The sequence below is a fragment of the Xenia sp. Carnegie-2017 genome, unplaced genomic scaffold (assembly GCF_021976095.1).
Source record: "Xenia sp. Carnegie-2017 unplaced genomic scaffold, XeniaSp_v1 HiC_scaffold_16, whole genome shotgun sequence".
Classification (NCBI taxonomy): Eukaryota; Metazoa; Cnidaria; class Anthozoa; order Malacalcyonacea; family Xeniidae; genus Xenia; species Xenia sp. Carnegie-2017.
The window spans coordinates 10,889,159-10,907,172 of NW_025813469.1; the positions used below are offsets into that span (position 1 = coordinate 10,889,159).

The window sequence follows — 18,014 nt, forward strand, 5'->3', positions numbered from 1 at the left end:
CCTAAGGAAAATCTGTTAGCAGCTATGAAAGATAAATAATACTGGAAAGATGTCGTGAGTTCAATCTCGGCTGAGGCCGCAAGATGATGATGATGAAAAGGTACCAGAATTGTCATCCCAAAAAGTCTACAGCAGAAAGCTATTGATACACACAATTGTCATTTGGAACTAACCAAAACTAAAGCACTCTTGAGAGAAAAAGTATGGTTCCCTAATATGGATCAATTGGTAAAAGAAACCCTTGGAGAAATGCATTCCGTGTCTAGCAGTGGGAAAATCACAACCACCCGAACCAATGAATGTGACAAATACTCCCAAAGGCCCGTGGGAATCTATTCATGCTGATTTTTACAGTCCCTTACCTTCCAGGAAGTATCTGCTGGTCGTGAATGATAGATACTCAAGGTACCCCGAAGTAGAATTAGTGCCATCAACAAAAGCTGCAGCGGTTATTCCGAAACTAGATAAAATATTCGCAACACACGGAATTCCATCAACATAATTTATAATTCTTCAGGAATTAGACATGACACCACTGATGCTTAAAGAGGCCCACAAATCTTGTACCAATCACAATTTCCTTTGTTCAGGGCTTCCAACGCAGTGTCTACATTTAGGCATACGTATGTGTTACTGCTCTCCTGAAGAACCCTATATGCTAAAAAAACATTTTGTTATGTTTTTTTTTTGTCGTAAAAAAAGACCAGCACCCCTGAATCACCATTGCAAAGAAAAATATCATCGCTTTTAACTTTTATTGCATTCTCAAAATAAATCTTTCCGGCATGACAAATAAATGATCTGGATTTTCAATTAATCCATTTTTTAATCTGCAAGTGTCTAGTGACTTCAGATTTTTCTTTTTTCACTTGGCTCCATACTTGCTTCCGTTTTCGTTTTTGACGACGTGCAATGTTTATATCAACAAGACTGCAATCAAGATTGTACTCGTTCATAACTCTGCCGTTCACTCTGATGCTAATTATGTCTTTGTCGCTGTCAAATTTATAGTCAAAGTGCCTCCCCAGTGAAAAATTACGGCCATTTAAAGAAATAAATATCGAAGATCTTGAACGACATGTTGAAAATTGTGGTTTTGCTCCAGTGTTGTGTTCTAATGAACGTTGTGGCAAGGAGATAAACAAACGAGACAAGATTAAACATGAAACTGAGTTATGTGAATAAAGAAAGATTGCTTCTCGCGACTTTGAGGAGATTAGAGAAATGTTTCAACGAAGTTTTCATAAAGTGAAATGCTGATGGTTAAAATAAATGAAAAAATGGATCAAGATAGAACTGAAATAAATAAAAAAATTAACGATGTATCTGGTCAGGCTACGAAAGAAATAATGGAATTAAAGAACAAAATAAAAGATTATGAACAAAATCTTTCTACAGTGACCAAAGAAATTAAAGAAATGAAAGCCACCATGTTTCAAGTCAATAGAGACATTGAATATAAAACAGTTTCCTTTGACATGAAAGATATTTCCCACAGAGTTTCCTTATCAATATTGGCGTCATCGAACTATTGTTTGTAAACAACAAATCCTTTTCTTTGGAGGATACATTGCTGGTAAAGGAAAATCAGATTTAATCAAAGAAATAAAGATTACAGGTACAAGATCTAATGTTTTAAAAGAGTTGTGTCATATGCATGAACTACGTAGGGGCCATGGACCTGTTGTTTTTGATGATAAAGTTATTATTTTTGGAGGACAGGGAAGAAAAGACAAATATTTTTCAAATATTTTGGAGATTGATCTAAGGACTCTTACATTTAAGGAAATGCCTCCATTACCTCATCCATTGGCTGACATGGCAAAAGTTTGACGGAGAGATCAAGTTGTTCTTCTTGGAGGTCATGATGATGGAAGAAAAATGTGGAACCGTGTTATCATGTATGACACTAAGACAGGTAAAATTACAGTCTTACCATCCATGTTGGAAAAGAGAAAGTGGTATCTAAATAAAAGCTTTGAATTTTTCAGAGATGTTTTTACCGAAGAGGAAACACGACCAGATCCCAAACGTGTGGAACAGTTGCAAAATGCACCAACGCCTAAGAGTATTTATGATATAAGAAGTTTGTTGGGCATGGCGAATTATAGTAGTCGATACATCGCAAATTTTGCTGCAATAACAGCACCGTTGCGCGAGTTAACAAAGAAGAACACGAAATTTCAATGTCGAGATGTGCATCAAAAGGCATTTCACATTCTCACATCTGCATTATCAGCAAACGAATGTATGGCATACTTCAATACTCAAAAAGATATTTACATCACCGTGGATGAGCATACTTCGATACTCAAAAAGACACTTACATCACCGTGTATGCAAGTCCTGTAGGTTTATTGCAGGTGTGTAGTGAATTCAGCTTTTCCTTTTTTCACTTGGCTCCATACTTGCTTCCGTTTTCGTTTTTGACGACGTGCAATGTTTATATCAACAAGACTGCAATGAAGATTGTCCTCATTAATAACTTTGCCGTTCACTCTGATGCTCATTATGTCTTTGTCGCTGTCAAATTCATAGTCAAAGTGCCTCCCCAGTGAAAAATTACGGTCATTTGGAGAAATAAAAAAATAATTGTTGCCAATAGGTGACGCGGGGTTTTCTTTTTTCATTTTAAGAAAACTGATCATGTCCTCAATGTCAAGATGATTTAACTGTAGCTACGCTTCATCCAGCGCGTGTTATAAATAATATGATTTCTAAGTTAAAATCAATTGCGACTACGCTATTCGTGGTTGCAAAGAATTTAAAAATGTTGAAGATCTTGAACGACATGTTGAAAATTATGGTTTTGTTCCAGTGTTGTGTTCTAATGAACGTTGTGACAAGGAGATAAACAAGCGAGACAAGATTAAACATGAAACTGAGTGATGTGAATACAGAAAGATTGCTTCTTACGACTTTGAAGAGATTAGAGAAATGTTTCAACGAAGTTATGATCAAGTGAAAATGCTGATGTTTAAAATAAATAAAAAAATGGATCAAGATAGAACTGAAATAAATAAAAAAATTAATGATGTATCTGGTCGGGCTACGAAAGAAATAATGGAATTAAAGAACGAAATGATGAACAAAATCTTTCTAGAGTGACCAAAGAAATGAAAGAAATGAAAACCACGATGTTTTAAATATTGGAAAAGATGAATATAAACGAACAACATGCTCAAAGATTGGAAGATATTTCCCACAGAGTTTCCTTATCAATGTTAGCGTCATCAAACTTTTATTTATAAACCAATTACTGGTGACATAAATTAATTTAATGTTTTACTACAAGTTAAAAGAAAATTTAAAGCTTTTCGTTTTTGTTCAGAATCTTCAAATTATACTGTAAGGATTTTACAATTTACAATTACCTCCTACTAAAGCACTATACACAATTTAGTCTTCAAAGTATTAATTCATAAATTATTTGACACTTACTTAATAATTGGCAGCCAAAGAAAATTGAATCAAGGTTTGCTGCAGCGTCTCATATAGTGGTACAAGGATAATTTATTGTAATAGGTTTCATTGCGAAGTGTCATTGGTTCTCTGCGCTGTGAATCTACTTTCATTGAGCTTCAGGTTTTATCTTGATTGCAGTATTAAGCTACAGTCTTAGTACGTCTTTTGTCGTTGAGAACGGAAAAAAAGTTCAGTAAAACCAAAGGCGTTTTAGAAACAACATACTAGGAGTAATGTTTGTAAATTTCAAAACATTGTACTATATAACTGACTGACAGTATCTGTGGTACTATTACGTTCGGCCAGTCAGCATCCAGTATTTTGATGTTCTGGGGCGGGCTCAAGAAAAATGGCTCATTGGTATTTTCTAAATGTCATTAGTATTCTCAACATACGCAGATGGAATACTAATTTAGATATTGTCTTATTGTTCATTTAAAGAGAAATACTAAGTAAGTTAAATTAACACACTCATGGCTTTGGCCATGTTTTAAGATGTTAGAGCATGATCACTTGTGTTCTATGGAGTTTAAGGGCTGTTCACATGAACCTGGCAGCCGGGATTCAGCGAAGCGTTAAATCATTTTTGAAAATGGAAAAGATTAAATATTCCACAACAAAAAACTTATTTGAGAAATTTCTCTATGATCTTACTTTGCAATTCACAGAACCTGCTAAATGGAAAAATAATTTAGCCTGATTAGAAATTTACGACTAAAATAACTTTTGACCCTTAAGAAAAGTTGTAAGTTTTGCGCTTTAAGTTTATACTCCTTTCAATGACTCAAAATCATTTCTAGTTACCAGGCGAATGTGCATGAACAGCCTCTTAGAGTCCCTTGCATTAGATAAAAACTCGCTCTAACCTACAAATTCCATAGAACACTAGTGATCATGTGTTGTAATCCTTACTTTGTTTATTTATTTTAAGCCTAACCTCAAGTTTGTTATCCTCATAAATTATCATTGCAATAATGCATGATAACAAAGTAACAAACCATTCATAATTTAAGAAAAAAATCCTTTGTGGTCACTATGGGTCTGGATGGTACTAATTAGTAATTCATAGTTGGCTCAAGTTTAGGTCATAGTTTAGTAAATTGTGAGACATTGATATTCTGTTAGATTCAGACATTCTGGCTTTGAGCTTCATCAAATCAATTGACATTGAAGCTTCCAAGTTCTGAGTACCATGTTAGTCGTATAAATGACGATGGTCTGCGCTGTTTCTCTAAAATGTCTCTAACAAAATGACGGCTTTTTAAAATGACAACCAAAACGCAAAAAAAGATAATGATAGATTGGTATGAAATGTTAGAACTAAAAAAACAGATCACAGGAGGCAGGCTAGTTAACAATCAAAACAAAAACTTTATCCTCTACAAAAACCATAAACCTGGTGAACGAGAAATTTTTCAACGTGAACAATTACATTATGATTTGTGAATGACACCAAATAAAACAGTATATATATTAAATATTATTTTGTATAGTCCACTATATACCATACACGTAGTGCTTTCAATAGTTATGTACGTGTGATTGCGCGTGCATGTGTAAATATAAAAATGAGATTACTGGTCATAATAAGTTGCCGCAGTTGATATTAATGTATCGTGCATTCTTTTGATGAGTTTAGATATTATGATGCGCCTTAGTGGTAGCTTATTCGTTTTTTTCCAGTCCACCTTCCAATACATTATGTTTGATGCTTGCCCAAGCCATGAGATCAGTATTAAATGCCTTTCCAATGTTCCCATTACAGTCAATAGAAATTACTCCTCCATGTCCACTCAGTCTAGTTTCAAGTAAATTCACAGCATTCTCCGCTGCTTCCTTCAATAAAGAAATAAAACACGTTTGCTGTGTTTGCACAGGCTTATGCAAATTGAGTAGAACTTTGGGAGAACTCTAACACTGATAAATGATTCACACATTATGGGATGACTCTGTTTAAAACCCATAAATTCAAATAACTTCCAAAGAAAAACATGAAAATCGATTTACTCTTACTTATCCTACCTGAGCATTTCTTCCAGCTTCCATGTCAAATACAACTTGTCTTGCTAAAGTCAATTTTATCAACTTCTCTCCATGACCAGTTGTTGCAGCTGCTCCTTTGTCATTTGCATATCCACCACAACCAACAAATGGCACGTCGCCAACACGACCTTTCATTTTTCCCCAAATGCCTCCTAAATAATTTAAGGTATATTGATTAAAATAATTTAACTGATACAATAAACAATTACTGGAAATAATGCTTATGGTTTGTTTGCTCATTGAAGATGACAAGTTACAAGACCAGTTTTTACCTGATGACAAAGCACTTGCCAAACGGCCTTTTGAATCAATTGCAACGGCACAGACAGAATCTCTTGGCTCGCCATGAAAACGATAGCCAGTTTTTACAAATTCCTCAAATACGAAAGGATCAAAGCGATAATTTGGAGTCCTCAAATCTTTTGGTTCGCAACAAGGTAAATTGTTACCAATAGCAAAATTCAAAGCACCATCACCATTAAGAGCACAGTGTGGTGTTTTTTCCATTATTTGTCGAGAAAGGCAAACCGGATTTTTGAAATGTCGACCCGAGATTACTGCACCTATAACAACAGAAAAATATTTAAAGCCTTTTTATTATAACTTATTTTGAATAGAGTGCAAAGTTTCATTTTTGTGTCTTTTCTTTATTATACACAATTCTCCCTTACAACATACGTTACTTGTGATGGCCACCAGATGCAGTAAATTAAGGTTCATTTTAAATTCTCGGTTAAAATATCGTCATGTGCGCAATGATTTTAACCTGTTTCTAAGGTGCTTCCATCCATAATCATTGCATCACATTCAACTTCCATCTCTTTATTCAACGGAGATCCATATCCTGCTAGGAATAACTCACAATCCTCCAAAGCACTAACTGCCTTTTCAACAGCATCAACAGCAGTACCATTATACTTGGACGAAAAAAAACATACATTGGCATTTATAATAGCTAAAAAACGTACTGTTTGTACGAATCAAAGAATTTCTGAAAATTTTGCTTTAGATCTTCTACCAAACAATACTTACCTTTAATATATTATATCCTGCTATAGCTGAATCATTTAATTTGTTACGATATTCCTCACAGCTTAAAGTTTCACGTCCCTTGTTGCTGTAACCTCCTCCTTGAACAATGATAGCAGGGCTGAAATAGCCATCTTAAAAATATTAATCATTACTCATTATCAAAAAGCTGGTACATTAATTTTTGTAAAGAAAATTCAATTAAGTGCATGTAATCCAGTGCTGGAAATTCGAGTGGGGGTTAAATTGTTGCTTGGTCGAAAATTTTTAGCTTTTTTGAAATATTCTGAAATACCTCATTTGCAAATTCCAACGAAAGATTATAACAGTTTCAAAGAGTTCGGAACATTTCCACGAACCAAAATTAAAGGTAATTAGTTGTAATCCCAGTTACGACATTTCCTCAAGACATAACATTCTCAATATTAAAACTTATCAAATAGGCTGTCTTGAAGAATATCTTTTTTTGAAACATATTTTTGGATGTTTAATAAGTTGTTTTATAAGCATTTCTCAAATAATAGTAATTTAGCTTTTTAATTTAGTAATTTTGTTAAAAATTCATAGATCACGTAGCTTTACCCACAGTCCCCTGCATGTAGGAGAATGAATTTCCACCACTGCTGTACTCTCTATATAAATACCTGGAGTATAACTCGGTTCGAGTTGAATACGATATTGTGCCGCGAATCGATTCATATCATCAGTTACAACTAAATATACAAATCAGTGCTTCAAATATAACTAAAATCATAGTTCAATATTCATACTTTTCCAGAACGTTAAAAACACAATATTTTACTCTTGTCATAATGATCGTTTTCATTGAAATAGAAATTCTTTTTCTGAATGACTTAAGTTAATAGTTATTTTAAAATTCAAAATCTTTTAGGACATAGCATCTTTATTTTTTTAGATGTCTGGTTACATGAGCCCAGGTGGCCTGGATTAATAGATAGAAGCGTTGAATGATTTAGGCAAATTGGAAAAATTCCATGGTCGTCATCAAAAAATTATCTTTAACAATTTCGCAATGTTCTAACTTTATAAATATGAGAAACATTTGAAAACAAATAATTTGGTTTGATTTGAGAATTACAAATCTTGTGACTTACAAGTTGTAATTTTTACTCTTGAAGTTTTCACTTCTTTCCATGACTAAAATCATTTCACATCTCATTAAATTGACATGTCAAAGTCTCAGCGCTCCTCCTTGCACATACAGCGCATGTGCTCTACAAGGTGATAGTTGAGCACGTGTAAGAGCAATCTAAATACTCTTACAGTCTTAGCCTGTACACACATTGATATTTGTCGTTAATTTACCGTTTATCGCTTATTTTTGAAAAAAAACTTTGTTAAAATAATGAATCAAATTAAACAAAAATACAACTTTCCTCTTTTATTTAGATCAACACGTGAAAACCTTACTTATCGCAGAACCAAAATTACCTCAAAATTTAATAACGCTTATCAATCATCATTTGTTTTGTTTATTTAACTGGCTGACAAGACACGAGGAAAATGATTTTTTAATAGAATGAAATAGAGATTGTTAATGGTTTATACGATTGCTGTTCATTTAAACGATCTTCCTGACTCTCTAAATTAAATTCTTCGGCTGTGCGGCCATTTAGTTCTAGATGCGCCATTTTCATTAAAGAGAGGTAGCTGATATAAACCTTTGAATATTATTTCGCAGACGGAAAAAATTCGAAAACGGACTACTCAGACAGCAACATATACATGTCAGATGTGACATTTTATTTGCGCATGCGTATACAACTGGGCGTAGATAATTGGGGAATAGTCAGACTAGAGTAGGGCTCAGATTGCTACACCTGTTAGCTAAGTTTATGTAAACAGCTCCCTTTGACTATTTATCACAGGTGCATTAATGGCGCATTGTGCAACCTCTGATCAGCGTTTGCTGACTGGATTATCAAGCACATAACACTGCTGATAAATATAAGTGATCGAGTTCAAATGTATAAATAAATAGAAAGTATTTTCTTGTTCAACCCTGTTTTTCATCGACAGAGAACTGCTTTGTTTTTTTTTTCTTCATAAAGATCAACTTTGTACTGAATACAGTCAACTGCTAAAGTTTTAATGAGAAATGGAATGTCTGGAATGAAGGCATTTACGAAATCCTTTTTATGTAAAGACTTAAAACACCGAGTTAAAAGTTCATTTGCAACTTCGATCTACGACATTCCAAGAAAAGTTAAAGAGAAATGAAGATAAGCATTTCTACCCGATGTCTGGCTAATATAGTAATCAAGTCAATTATTATCAATGTGTTTAATCCAAACAATATTAAAGTGTAATATCTATTTAGGAACTTATGAAAATAAAACTGAAAATATAAGCCGGCTTAAAGTGTAGTTTATTGTTTTCCTGATTTACAGAATGTACGTACCTCTTTGCTTGAACGAGTTAGAGAAGAAACTTCTGTCTGCTGCTGTTACTTTAGAGGTTGCCAAATGAAATTACTCTCCTGCAGGTAGATCAAGTTAGCATGTATTTGTATTATTTTATACTTTTCAGTGAGCACGTTTGAAAACAACATATTTGCAACAGTTGTCATGCTAATGATTTTCGCGATCAAATTTTGTGAAAAAAGAAAGTCTTTATTAAAGACGAACAGTGCATTGTTTGGATGAATTAAAAACACGCTAATAATTTGGATAATCGTCTTTTTCTTCAAAAGACGCTTTACACTTCAGACTAATTATCTTTTCCGAACTTGTATTTCTATAAATAAGTAGATATGATTATCTACTGTCTTAATCTTAAATATGCTGAGCAAAATATATTTTGTCTTAAGAATTGATACAGTAAGACTTATTTCTGAGTTCAAATTTAATTGAAATTCCGCGACGTTTACAAGGAAGGTTGCCACGTAAAAGCTCATGCTGCCTTTGCTGATCACGTTAAAGTGTCAACAACAAAACAGGAAAGAAAGTGTCATGGTAATTCTGGATTCTTCATTTTCATAAAAATAGAGCTAGTTGAGATAAACCTTTGAATATTGTTTCGCAGACGGAAAAGATTTGAAGACGGACTAATCAGACAGCAACATACACATGTCAGATGTGACCGATTACTTGCGCATGCGTATACAACTGGGCGTAGACAATTGGAAATAGTCAGACTAGAGGAGGGCTCAGACTGCTACACCTGTTAGCTAAGTTTAAGTAAACAGCTCCCTTTGACTATTTATCACAAGTGCATTAATGGTGCATTATGCAACCTTTGATCAACGTTTGCTGACTGGATTATCAAGCACATAACACTGCTAATAAATATAAGTCATCGAGTTCAAATGTATAGATAAAGTAGAAAGTATTTTGTTGTTCAACCCTGTTTGTCATCGACAGAGAACTGCTTTGTTTTTTTTTTCTTCATAAAGATCAACTTTATATTGAATACAGTCAACTGCTAAAGTTTCAATGAGAAATGGAATGTCTGGAATGAAGGCATTTACGATATCTTTTTTTTATGTAAAGACTTAAAACACCGAGTTAAAATTTCAATTGCAAGTTCGATCTACGACATTCCAAGAAAAGTTAAGAAGAAATGAAGATAAGCATTTCTAGCAGATGTCTGGCTAATATAGTAATCAAGTCAATTATTGTCAATGTGTTTCATCCAAACAATATTAATGTGTAGTATCTATTTGGGAACTTATGAAATTAAAACTTAATATAAACCGGTTTACAATGTAGTTTATCGACTTCCTGATTTACAGAGAATACGTACCTCTTTGCTTGAACGAGATAGAGAAGGAGTTCTGTCTGCTGCTGTTACTTTAGAGGTTGCCAAATGAATTTACTCTCCTGCAGGTAGATCAAGTTAGCATGTATTTGTATTATTTATACTTTTCAGTGAGCACCTTTGAAAACAACATATTTTCAACAGTTGTCATGCTAATGATTTTATGATCAAATTTTTGAAAAAGAAAGTCTTTATTAAAGACGAACAGTGCATTGTTTGGATGAATTAAAAACACGCTAATAATTTGGATAATCGTCTTTTCTTAAAGACGCTTTACACTTCAGACTAATTATCTTTTCCGAACTTGTATTTCTATAAATAAGTAGATATGATTATCTACTGTCTTAATCTTAAATATGCTGAGCAAAATATATTTTGTCTTAAGAATTGATACAGTAAGACTTATTTCTGAGTTCAAATTTAATTGAAATTCCGCGACGTTTACAAGGAAGCTGGGTTGCCACGTAAAAGCTCATGCTGGCTTTGCTGATCACGTTAAAGTGTCAACAACAAAACAGGAAAGAAAGTGTCATGGTAATTCTGGATTCTTCATTTTCATAAAAATAGAGCTAGTTGAGATAAACCTTTGAATATTGTTTCGCAGACGGAAAAGATTTGAAGACGGACAAATCAGACAGCAACATACACATGTCAGATGTCACCGATTACTTGCGCATGCGTATACAACTGGGCGTAGACAATTCGGAAATAATCAGACTAGAGGAGGGCTCTGACTGCCACACCTGTTAGCTAAATTTAAGTAAACCGCTCCCTTTGACTATTTATCACAAGTGCATTAATGGTGCATTATGCAACCTTTGATCAACGTTTGCTGACTGGATTATCAAGCACATAACACTGCTAATAAATATAAGTCATCGAGTTCAAATGTATAGATAAAGTAGAAAGTATTTTGTTGTTCAACCCTGTTTGTCATCGACAGAGAACTGCTTTGTTTTTTTTTTCTTCATAAAGATCAACTTTATATTGAATACAGTCAACTGCTAAAGTTTCAATGAGAAATGGAATGTCTGGAATGAAGGCATTTACGATATCTTTTTTATGTAAAGACTTAAAACACCGAGTTAAAATTTCAATTGCAAGTTCGATCTACGACATTCCAAGAAAAGTTAAGAAGAAATGAAGATAAGCATTTCTAGCAGATGTCTGGCTAATATAGTAATCAAGTCAATTATTGTCAATGTGTTTCATCCAAACAATATTAATGTGTAGTATCTATTTGGGAACTTATGAAATTAAAACTTAATATAAACCGGTTTACAATGTAGTTTATCGACTTCCTGATTTACAGAGAATACGTACCTCTTTGCTTGAACGAGATAGAGAAGGAGTTCTGTCTGCTGCTGTTACTTTAGAGGTTGCCAAATGAATTTACTCTCCTGCAGGTAGATCAAGTTAGCATGTATTTGTATTATTTAATACTTTTCAGTGAGCACCTTTGAAAACAACATATTTTCAACAGTTGTCATGCTAATGATTTTAGTGATCAAATTTTGTGAAAAAAGAAAGTCTTTATTAAAGACGAACAGTGCATTGTTTGGATGAATTAAAAACACGCTAATAATTTGGATACTCGTCTTTTTCTTCAAAAGACGCTTTACACTTCAGACTAATTATCTTTTCCGAACTTGTATTTCTATAAATAAGTAGATATGATTATCTACTGTCTTAATCTTAAATATGCTGAGCAAAATATATTTTGTCTTAAGAATTGATACAGTAAGACTTATTTCTGAGTTCAAATTTAATTGAAATTCCGCGACGTTTACAAGGAAGCGGGGTTGCCACGTAAAAAGCTCATGCTGCCTTTGCTGATCACGTTAAAGTGTCAACAACAAAACAGGAAAGAAAGTGTCATGGTAATTCTGGATTCTTCATTTTCATAAAAATAGAGCTAGTTGAGATAAACCTTTGAATATTGTTTCGCAGACGGAAAAGATTTGAAGACGGACAAATCAGACAGCAACATACACATGTCAGATGTCACCGATTACTTGCGCATGCGTATACAACTGGGCGTAGACAATTCGGAAATAATCAGACTAGAGGAGGGCTCTGACTGCCACACCTGTTAGCTAAATTTAAGTAAACAGCTCCCTTTGACTATTTATCACAGGTGCATTAATGGTGCATTATGCAACCTTTGATCAATGTTTGCTGACTGGATTATCAAGCACATAACACTGCTAATAAATATAAGTCATCGAGTTCAAATGTATAAATAAAGTAGAAAGTATTTTGTTGTTCAACCCTGTTTGTCATCGACAGAAAACTGCTTTGTTTTTTTTTCTTCATAAAGATCAACTTTGTATTGAATACAGTCAATAGTAGTATAGAGAGCGTTGCCGCTAGCACACTTCGCATCTACATCAAGAAAGCGTACCAAAGTAGCTCCACCTACACCTTTTCCGGAACAGTGTAAGCGCAGACTTATTAAGCCTAATGATGTAGTCAAAATAAGACCACCTGTTATGACAAAGTCTGAAGGTTAGGAAGCTGCATATGGGAATATATGAGACCCATCGTTAATAAACTACAACAATCATCGATTTCTAAGTGCAGTAAATAAAATTTCTAAAACGTCTAAAAAAGATTTTAAAGAAGCTGCAACACCTTTAGAGGGTGGCTCATCCCCTTTGCCAAACATGAAGTGTTCTTATTCGGTTCTAGATAATGAACAAAAAAACGAAGGAAAGCCTTCGGAATCATCCAACTCTTCGTGTAGCAAATCTTCATCAAAGAACCGTTGAAGATTCGGGTACTATGCTTTCTATAGTGAGTGTGATAATCACTCGAGCTCTTTCAGTTCCCATCTGTTGAACAACTGATGTTGCATCAGCAGGTAAGTCTACATTTATCAAATTGCTATAGCTACATTCAGAGTTAATATCACCAGTACGATGTGTTTTATGTTTACTTAAGACAACTAATTTGCTAGGAGTTTAAAAAACTCGTAGCGCTCCTGCACTTGTAAAATATTTTCTAATTAATGATATTAGGGAGAATCCAGCGGATTCGATGGTGATTGTAGAAGAATCTGTTTCACCTTTTTCACCCAGCAGGGGTGCCCACACCAGATAGAGTGAGAGCAATACCTCCAGTTCCTGTCACGACTGTAAAGGCACACGATGCAGCAGATAAGATGTCAAGTGTCGAAATAATGTGTGGGTATTTCTTACGCAACTTATGACGAGCGTCACGCTCTTGGCGGAGCTCTGCCTTAATGTTTGAAATGCGAACAAGGCGAAAGTTGCTCGTTTCGACAGATGAACGGGGTGAAAAATCGTCTTCTACCCCTTGGTATTCATATTCACGTTTTAAATCCGGATATATCTATGGTACTGGCGTAGGAACGTATACTGGCTCAACTGGAGATGCGCGTGGGGTGGCCATTTTTATGGCAGTACTATATAGATGCAGAAAAAATTAGTCTGTTAGTCTGTTAGTCTGATGTGGTATGTTATTATATGATAACTACTTTGATGTTTCATGGCACACTTAAATATCGACCCGAAAGACCACTAGAAAATCAAAGCGCCACCATTGGATGATACCCGAAAGCCATCAAAGTAATGTATGGGTGTCAGTTGTGAATTAGTGTGAAGTGTAATGTTTTCATGGGGATTTGTTCCAAGTTGGTATAACTACTTTCTAATGTAAGCCGTTGTCTATAGTCAGTACTTTAAGTAATGCATTTTGCAGAGTCCCAGTCAATTTTGTGCTTGGTGATTCGGTGATGTTCGGCAATGTGATTAGCTTTGTCTTGTTTCTTTGTAGCTCGTTTGTGTTCAGTAAGTCTTATGTTTAAGTTCCTACCAGTTTCCCCGATATAGGAGGCGTGGCAGTCTGAGCAATTTATTGTGTAAACTGCACCTTGTCGTTCGTTGGGTTGTTCTTTGTCCTTTATGTTCGTTAGTATTTGTCGTAAAGTTGTGATTGGTTTATGTGCGACACGTATGTTGTATGGTCGTAAGATACACGAGATAGTCTCAGACGCGCCTTAGATGTAAGGTATCGTTGCTGTTGTCACTGAGTTGTTTGTTTCGTTGGGTTCGTTAGGTTTGTAAGTGTTGCGTTTGATAAAGTCAGAGCTATAGTTGTTTTTGTCAAAAACACGTTTGAGATAGTTGGTTTCGTTGTGTAAGTCGTATAGTACATGGGGGTAGGAGATCACAAAAAGTTCACTTTTTGTTATCTCATACGCCCCATGTACTATACTACTTTTAAACAGTGGGTAAAAACTATCTTTAAAAAACAATTGTTTCAAAGGGGGGTAAAAATCTCGAGGTTACAATCTATCGTTTAAAAATATGGAATCTATATGTTTTTGAAATAAATGTTAAGAAAGCATCGTTTCGGAGGCGATCCGGCATCGCAGAGCATGATGTGAATATTACGAAGTAATATTTACTCCATGCTCGAGAAGGGGGATGGGATCGCCGAGAATTCATGCGAGCCTGGTGGGTAAAAAATTCTAGCTTTAGCTAGAATTTTCGGCTCGCCCCCGTACATTCGATGAATATTCGAAGAATATTCGAGAATAACAGAGGATTAAAAAATGCTCTTCAAAAAACCGTCTTTACAAACAAATGTTAACAAGCATCGGTTCGGAGGGGGATCGGCAGCGCAAATTTTAGCGTAGCTAAAATTGAGCAGGGGAATGGATCCCTCGAGAATTCTGGAACCCAGGCGGGGAAAATTTTTCACGAAGTGAAAAATTCGGGTTCCCCCCGCAGATTCGATGAATATTCGAAGAATATTCGAGAATAACAGAGGCTTAAAAAATGCTCTTCAAAAATCAAGTGTTAACAAGGCCCTGCCAGGACTATGTTGATTTAGCCAAGCTAAATCGCCACAGTGGGTAAAATATAGCTGGTTTTGTAGCGGCGCGCGTGTCTTAGTGCATGTTTTTAACAATGGTTGTTTAATGTAGATAGCACATTTCATCAGCGCATGTATAATAGTCAAGTGTTATTAAAAATATCAGTAGCAGCGCGCTTTTTAGTCTACGTGGTATATTGGATTAACTAGTGGTCTTTAACAATGGTCTGAAAACCCAGCGCGTGGTAGAAATATTCTTTAATAATCAAGTATTAATAAAGCATCTTTTTAAATCGTTGTTAGGGGCGAAGAATTTCAGGCAACTAAGCCTGAAATTTTGAGCGCAACAATGTCATAGATGCTCTTCAAAAAACCGTCTTTAATAATCAAGTGTTAATAAAGCATCTTTTTAAATCGTTGTTAGGGGCGAAGAATTTCAGGCAACTAAGCCTGAAATTTTGAGCGCAACAATGTCATAGATGCTCTTTACAAAATATGGAATCTATATGTTTTTTTAATTTGTCTATCAAGTGCGTGTCACATGTACATGGTTAACAATGTTTTATATAATTTTTGTTAAAAGTGTTTTTACTAATTGTTTCAGGATTTTGAATTTTTTTGTATATCGCTTTTGTATTAATTACTTGTTACAAACAGTTAAACATGAGGATTATTCTTCACCTTCATCGTTAGGCTTAGCTTGATAGTTATCTTTAATAAATTTTTTTAATTTTTCGATTTCATCATTTACAGATTTTTTAGTTGCTAGAATATTATATTCTATAGTGACCGCAAAATTTGATGAATAACCATTATATACCATATTCAATGTAGATGTATGGGGTGAATAAACTTGTATTTTGGATAATCCATTAAATGCTTTATTCCATTTTATTGCCCATCCATTATAATTAATTGATGCTGTAGATACTTTTGGTGCAATAATAATAGAAATATTGTTTAAATCATCATCAGCACAGTATACGTAATATAAATCTAGTAGTGCATTAGCTATCTTTTTTTCATTATCATTTGTTATTTTAATGATAAATTTTTTATTAATCTTATCTACCATAATATCTAATTGAATTGTTTTAGATTTATCAGATGTATTTATAAATAGAAGTGTAAATTCAATAAATTTAATATTGTTAAAAAGAATATTTATAATATCTTTTTGGCTACTAACATTTGAGTTGTAATTTAATTGATTGCTATGGTGTACAATTTTACTTTTTACTATATCATCTATTTGAGTTTTATTATAGTAGTCATTAAATTTATTATCAACTTGAGTTTTATTATAATAGTGGTCATTAAATTTATTATCAACTTGAGTTTTATTATAATAGTTATTTAAATTAGAAGTCAAAGCATACTTACCATCAGCTTGTGTTTTAGTATAGTAGTCATTAAATTTACCATCAGCTTGTGTTTTAGTATAATAGTTATTTAAATTAGAAGTCAAAGCATATTTACCATCAGCTTGTGTTTTAGTATAGTAGTCATTAAATTTACCATCAGATTGTGTTTTAGTATAATAGTTATTTAAATTAGAAGTCAAAGCATACTTACCATCAGCTTGTGTTTTAGTATAATAGTTAGTTAAATTAGAATTTAAGGCATACTTACCATCTGTTTCAATCTTTGTATAATATTTATTTAAATTAGAACTTAAAGCATACTTACCATTTGTTTCATTCTTTGTATAATAGTTGGCTAATCTTGAAACAAAAACATATTTATTATCAGCTTGTATTTTAGTATAATATTTTAGTAAATTAGAAATCAAAGCATATTTACCATCAGCTTGTGTTTTAGTATAGTAGTCATTAAATTTACCATCAGCTTGAGTTTTAGTATAATAATTATCTGATAGATGTGTTTTATCTACAGATCCTTGTATATTTACATTAATATCTGTTTTATCATGCCCATAAAATAAGCTCATTTATATTATTCCTCAGATTTTATATCCGGTTTATTATTTTTATGTTCGTAAACATGTTTAACGGTTGTTATACTACCAGATAAAAAACCTAAAAATGGTAATAGGGGTGATACTTTTTCTACTAAATTGTAAACATCTCGTTTTAAAAGGTCGTCTGATTTAAGCTGTTTTGTTAACTCTTTGGGATCTTCAATAGCATCAAACCCTTTTAATATATCTGAAAATTTTGATATAACTAAATCAGTTAAAAACTCATTAGCTTTTTGTAATCGTTTTTTCTCGTATTCAGTGTATAATTTATCAATAATTTTTTGACTAGCTTTTTTAATGTAAGCAACTGAATGAGTTACACAACCATCTTCAGCTAGTTTAAGTAGTTGATCTCTTTTATTAAATCTTTCTTGCGGTTTATCTTGTATATTTTCATCACATACCTCGTCTTTGATAGTATCATTTGCGGAATCAATCTCATTAATTAGATCATCAATTGTTTCAGGCTCTTTACGCTTTGGCATATATATTAACCAATATTTTATTGCGGAATAACAATTTTCCATTTGTATGGGAATACAAGTTGGATTTCTAAATGTGCATACTTATTATTTTTCAATTTTTTGGTTATTTCTTCTATATCATCTTTCTCAACACCATAAAGATAATCATCAAATATTGTTTTCATATCATTGCGGTTTGTATTATAAAATGTAACAAAATAACTTATATTTTCGCGATAAGGTTTAGAAATACTTGTCAATTGTTGTGTAATCACAATAGTAGAAATTCCATAATGACGAGCACTGAATGCTAAACGAACTAATTCCGATGTTCTATTTTTAACTGATAAGCCAGAAGCACAATCATCAAGTATAATAAGACTATTTGTACCTTTATATAAATTACTCAC

The 18,014-nt window shown here is 33.5% G+C and overlaps 1 protein-coding gene across 1 annotated transcript; it reads right to left on the reverse strand.

Moving 5' to 3' along the window:
• Nucleotides 1–5,130: 5,130 nt before the first annotated feature.
• Nucleotides 5,131–7,236, reverse strand: LOC124436058 (isoaspartyl peptidase/L-asparaginase-like). The gene is made up of 6 exons (XM_046985985.1): nucleotides 7,182–7,236; nucleotides 6,541–6,671; nucleotides 6,275–6,425; nucleotides 5,781–6,071; nucleotides 5,488–5,660; nucleotides 5,131–5,301 (listed from the first exon to the last, which is right to left on the reverse strand). Exons 1-6 carry the CDS (start codon nucleotides 7,234–7,236, stop codon nucleotides 5,131–5,133), a joined length of 972 nt encoding a protein of 323 aa, XP_046841941.1.
• Nucleotides 7,237–18,014: the final 10,778 nt, after the last annotated feature.

Bases quoted from the DNA above. Each gene is read 5' to 3' on its own strand.
- LOC124436058 (XM_046985985.1), bottom strand. From the start codon at position 7,236: ATGAATCGATTCGCGGCACAATATCGTATTCAACTCGAACCGAGTTAT. The intron at 6,426-6,540 runs GTAAGTATTGTT...TTTTCGTCCAAG, and splicing joins CAGGATATAATATATTAAAG to TATAATGGTACTGCTGTTGA. The intron at 5,661-5,780 runs GTAAAAACTGGT...TAAATTATTTAG, and splicing joins GGCAAGTGCTTTGTCATCAG to GAGGCATTTGGGGAAAAATG.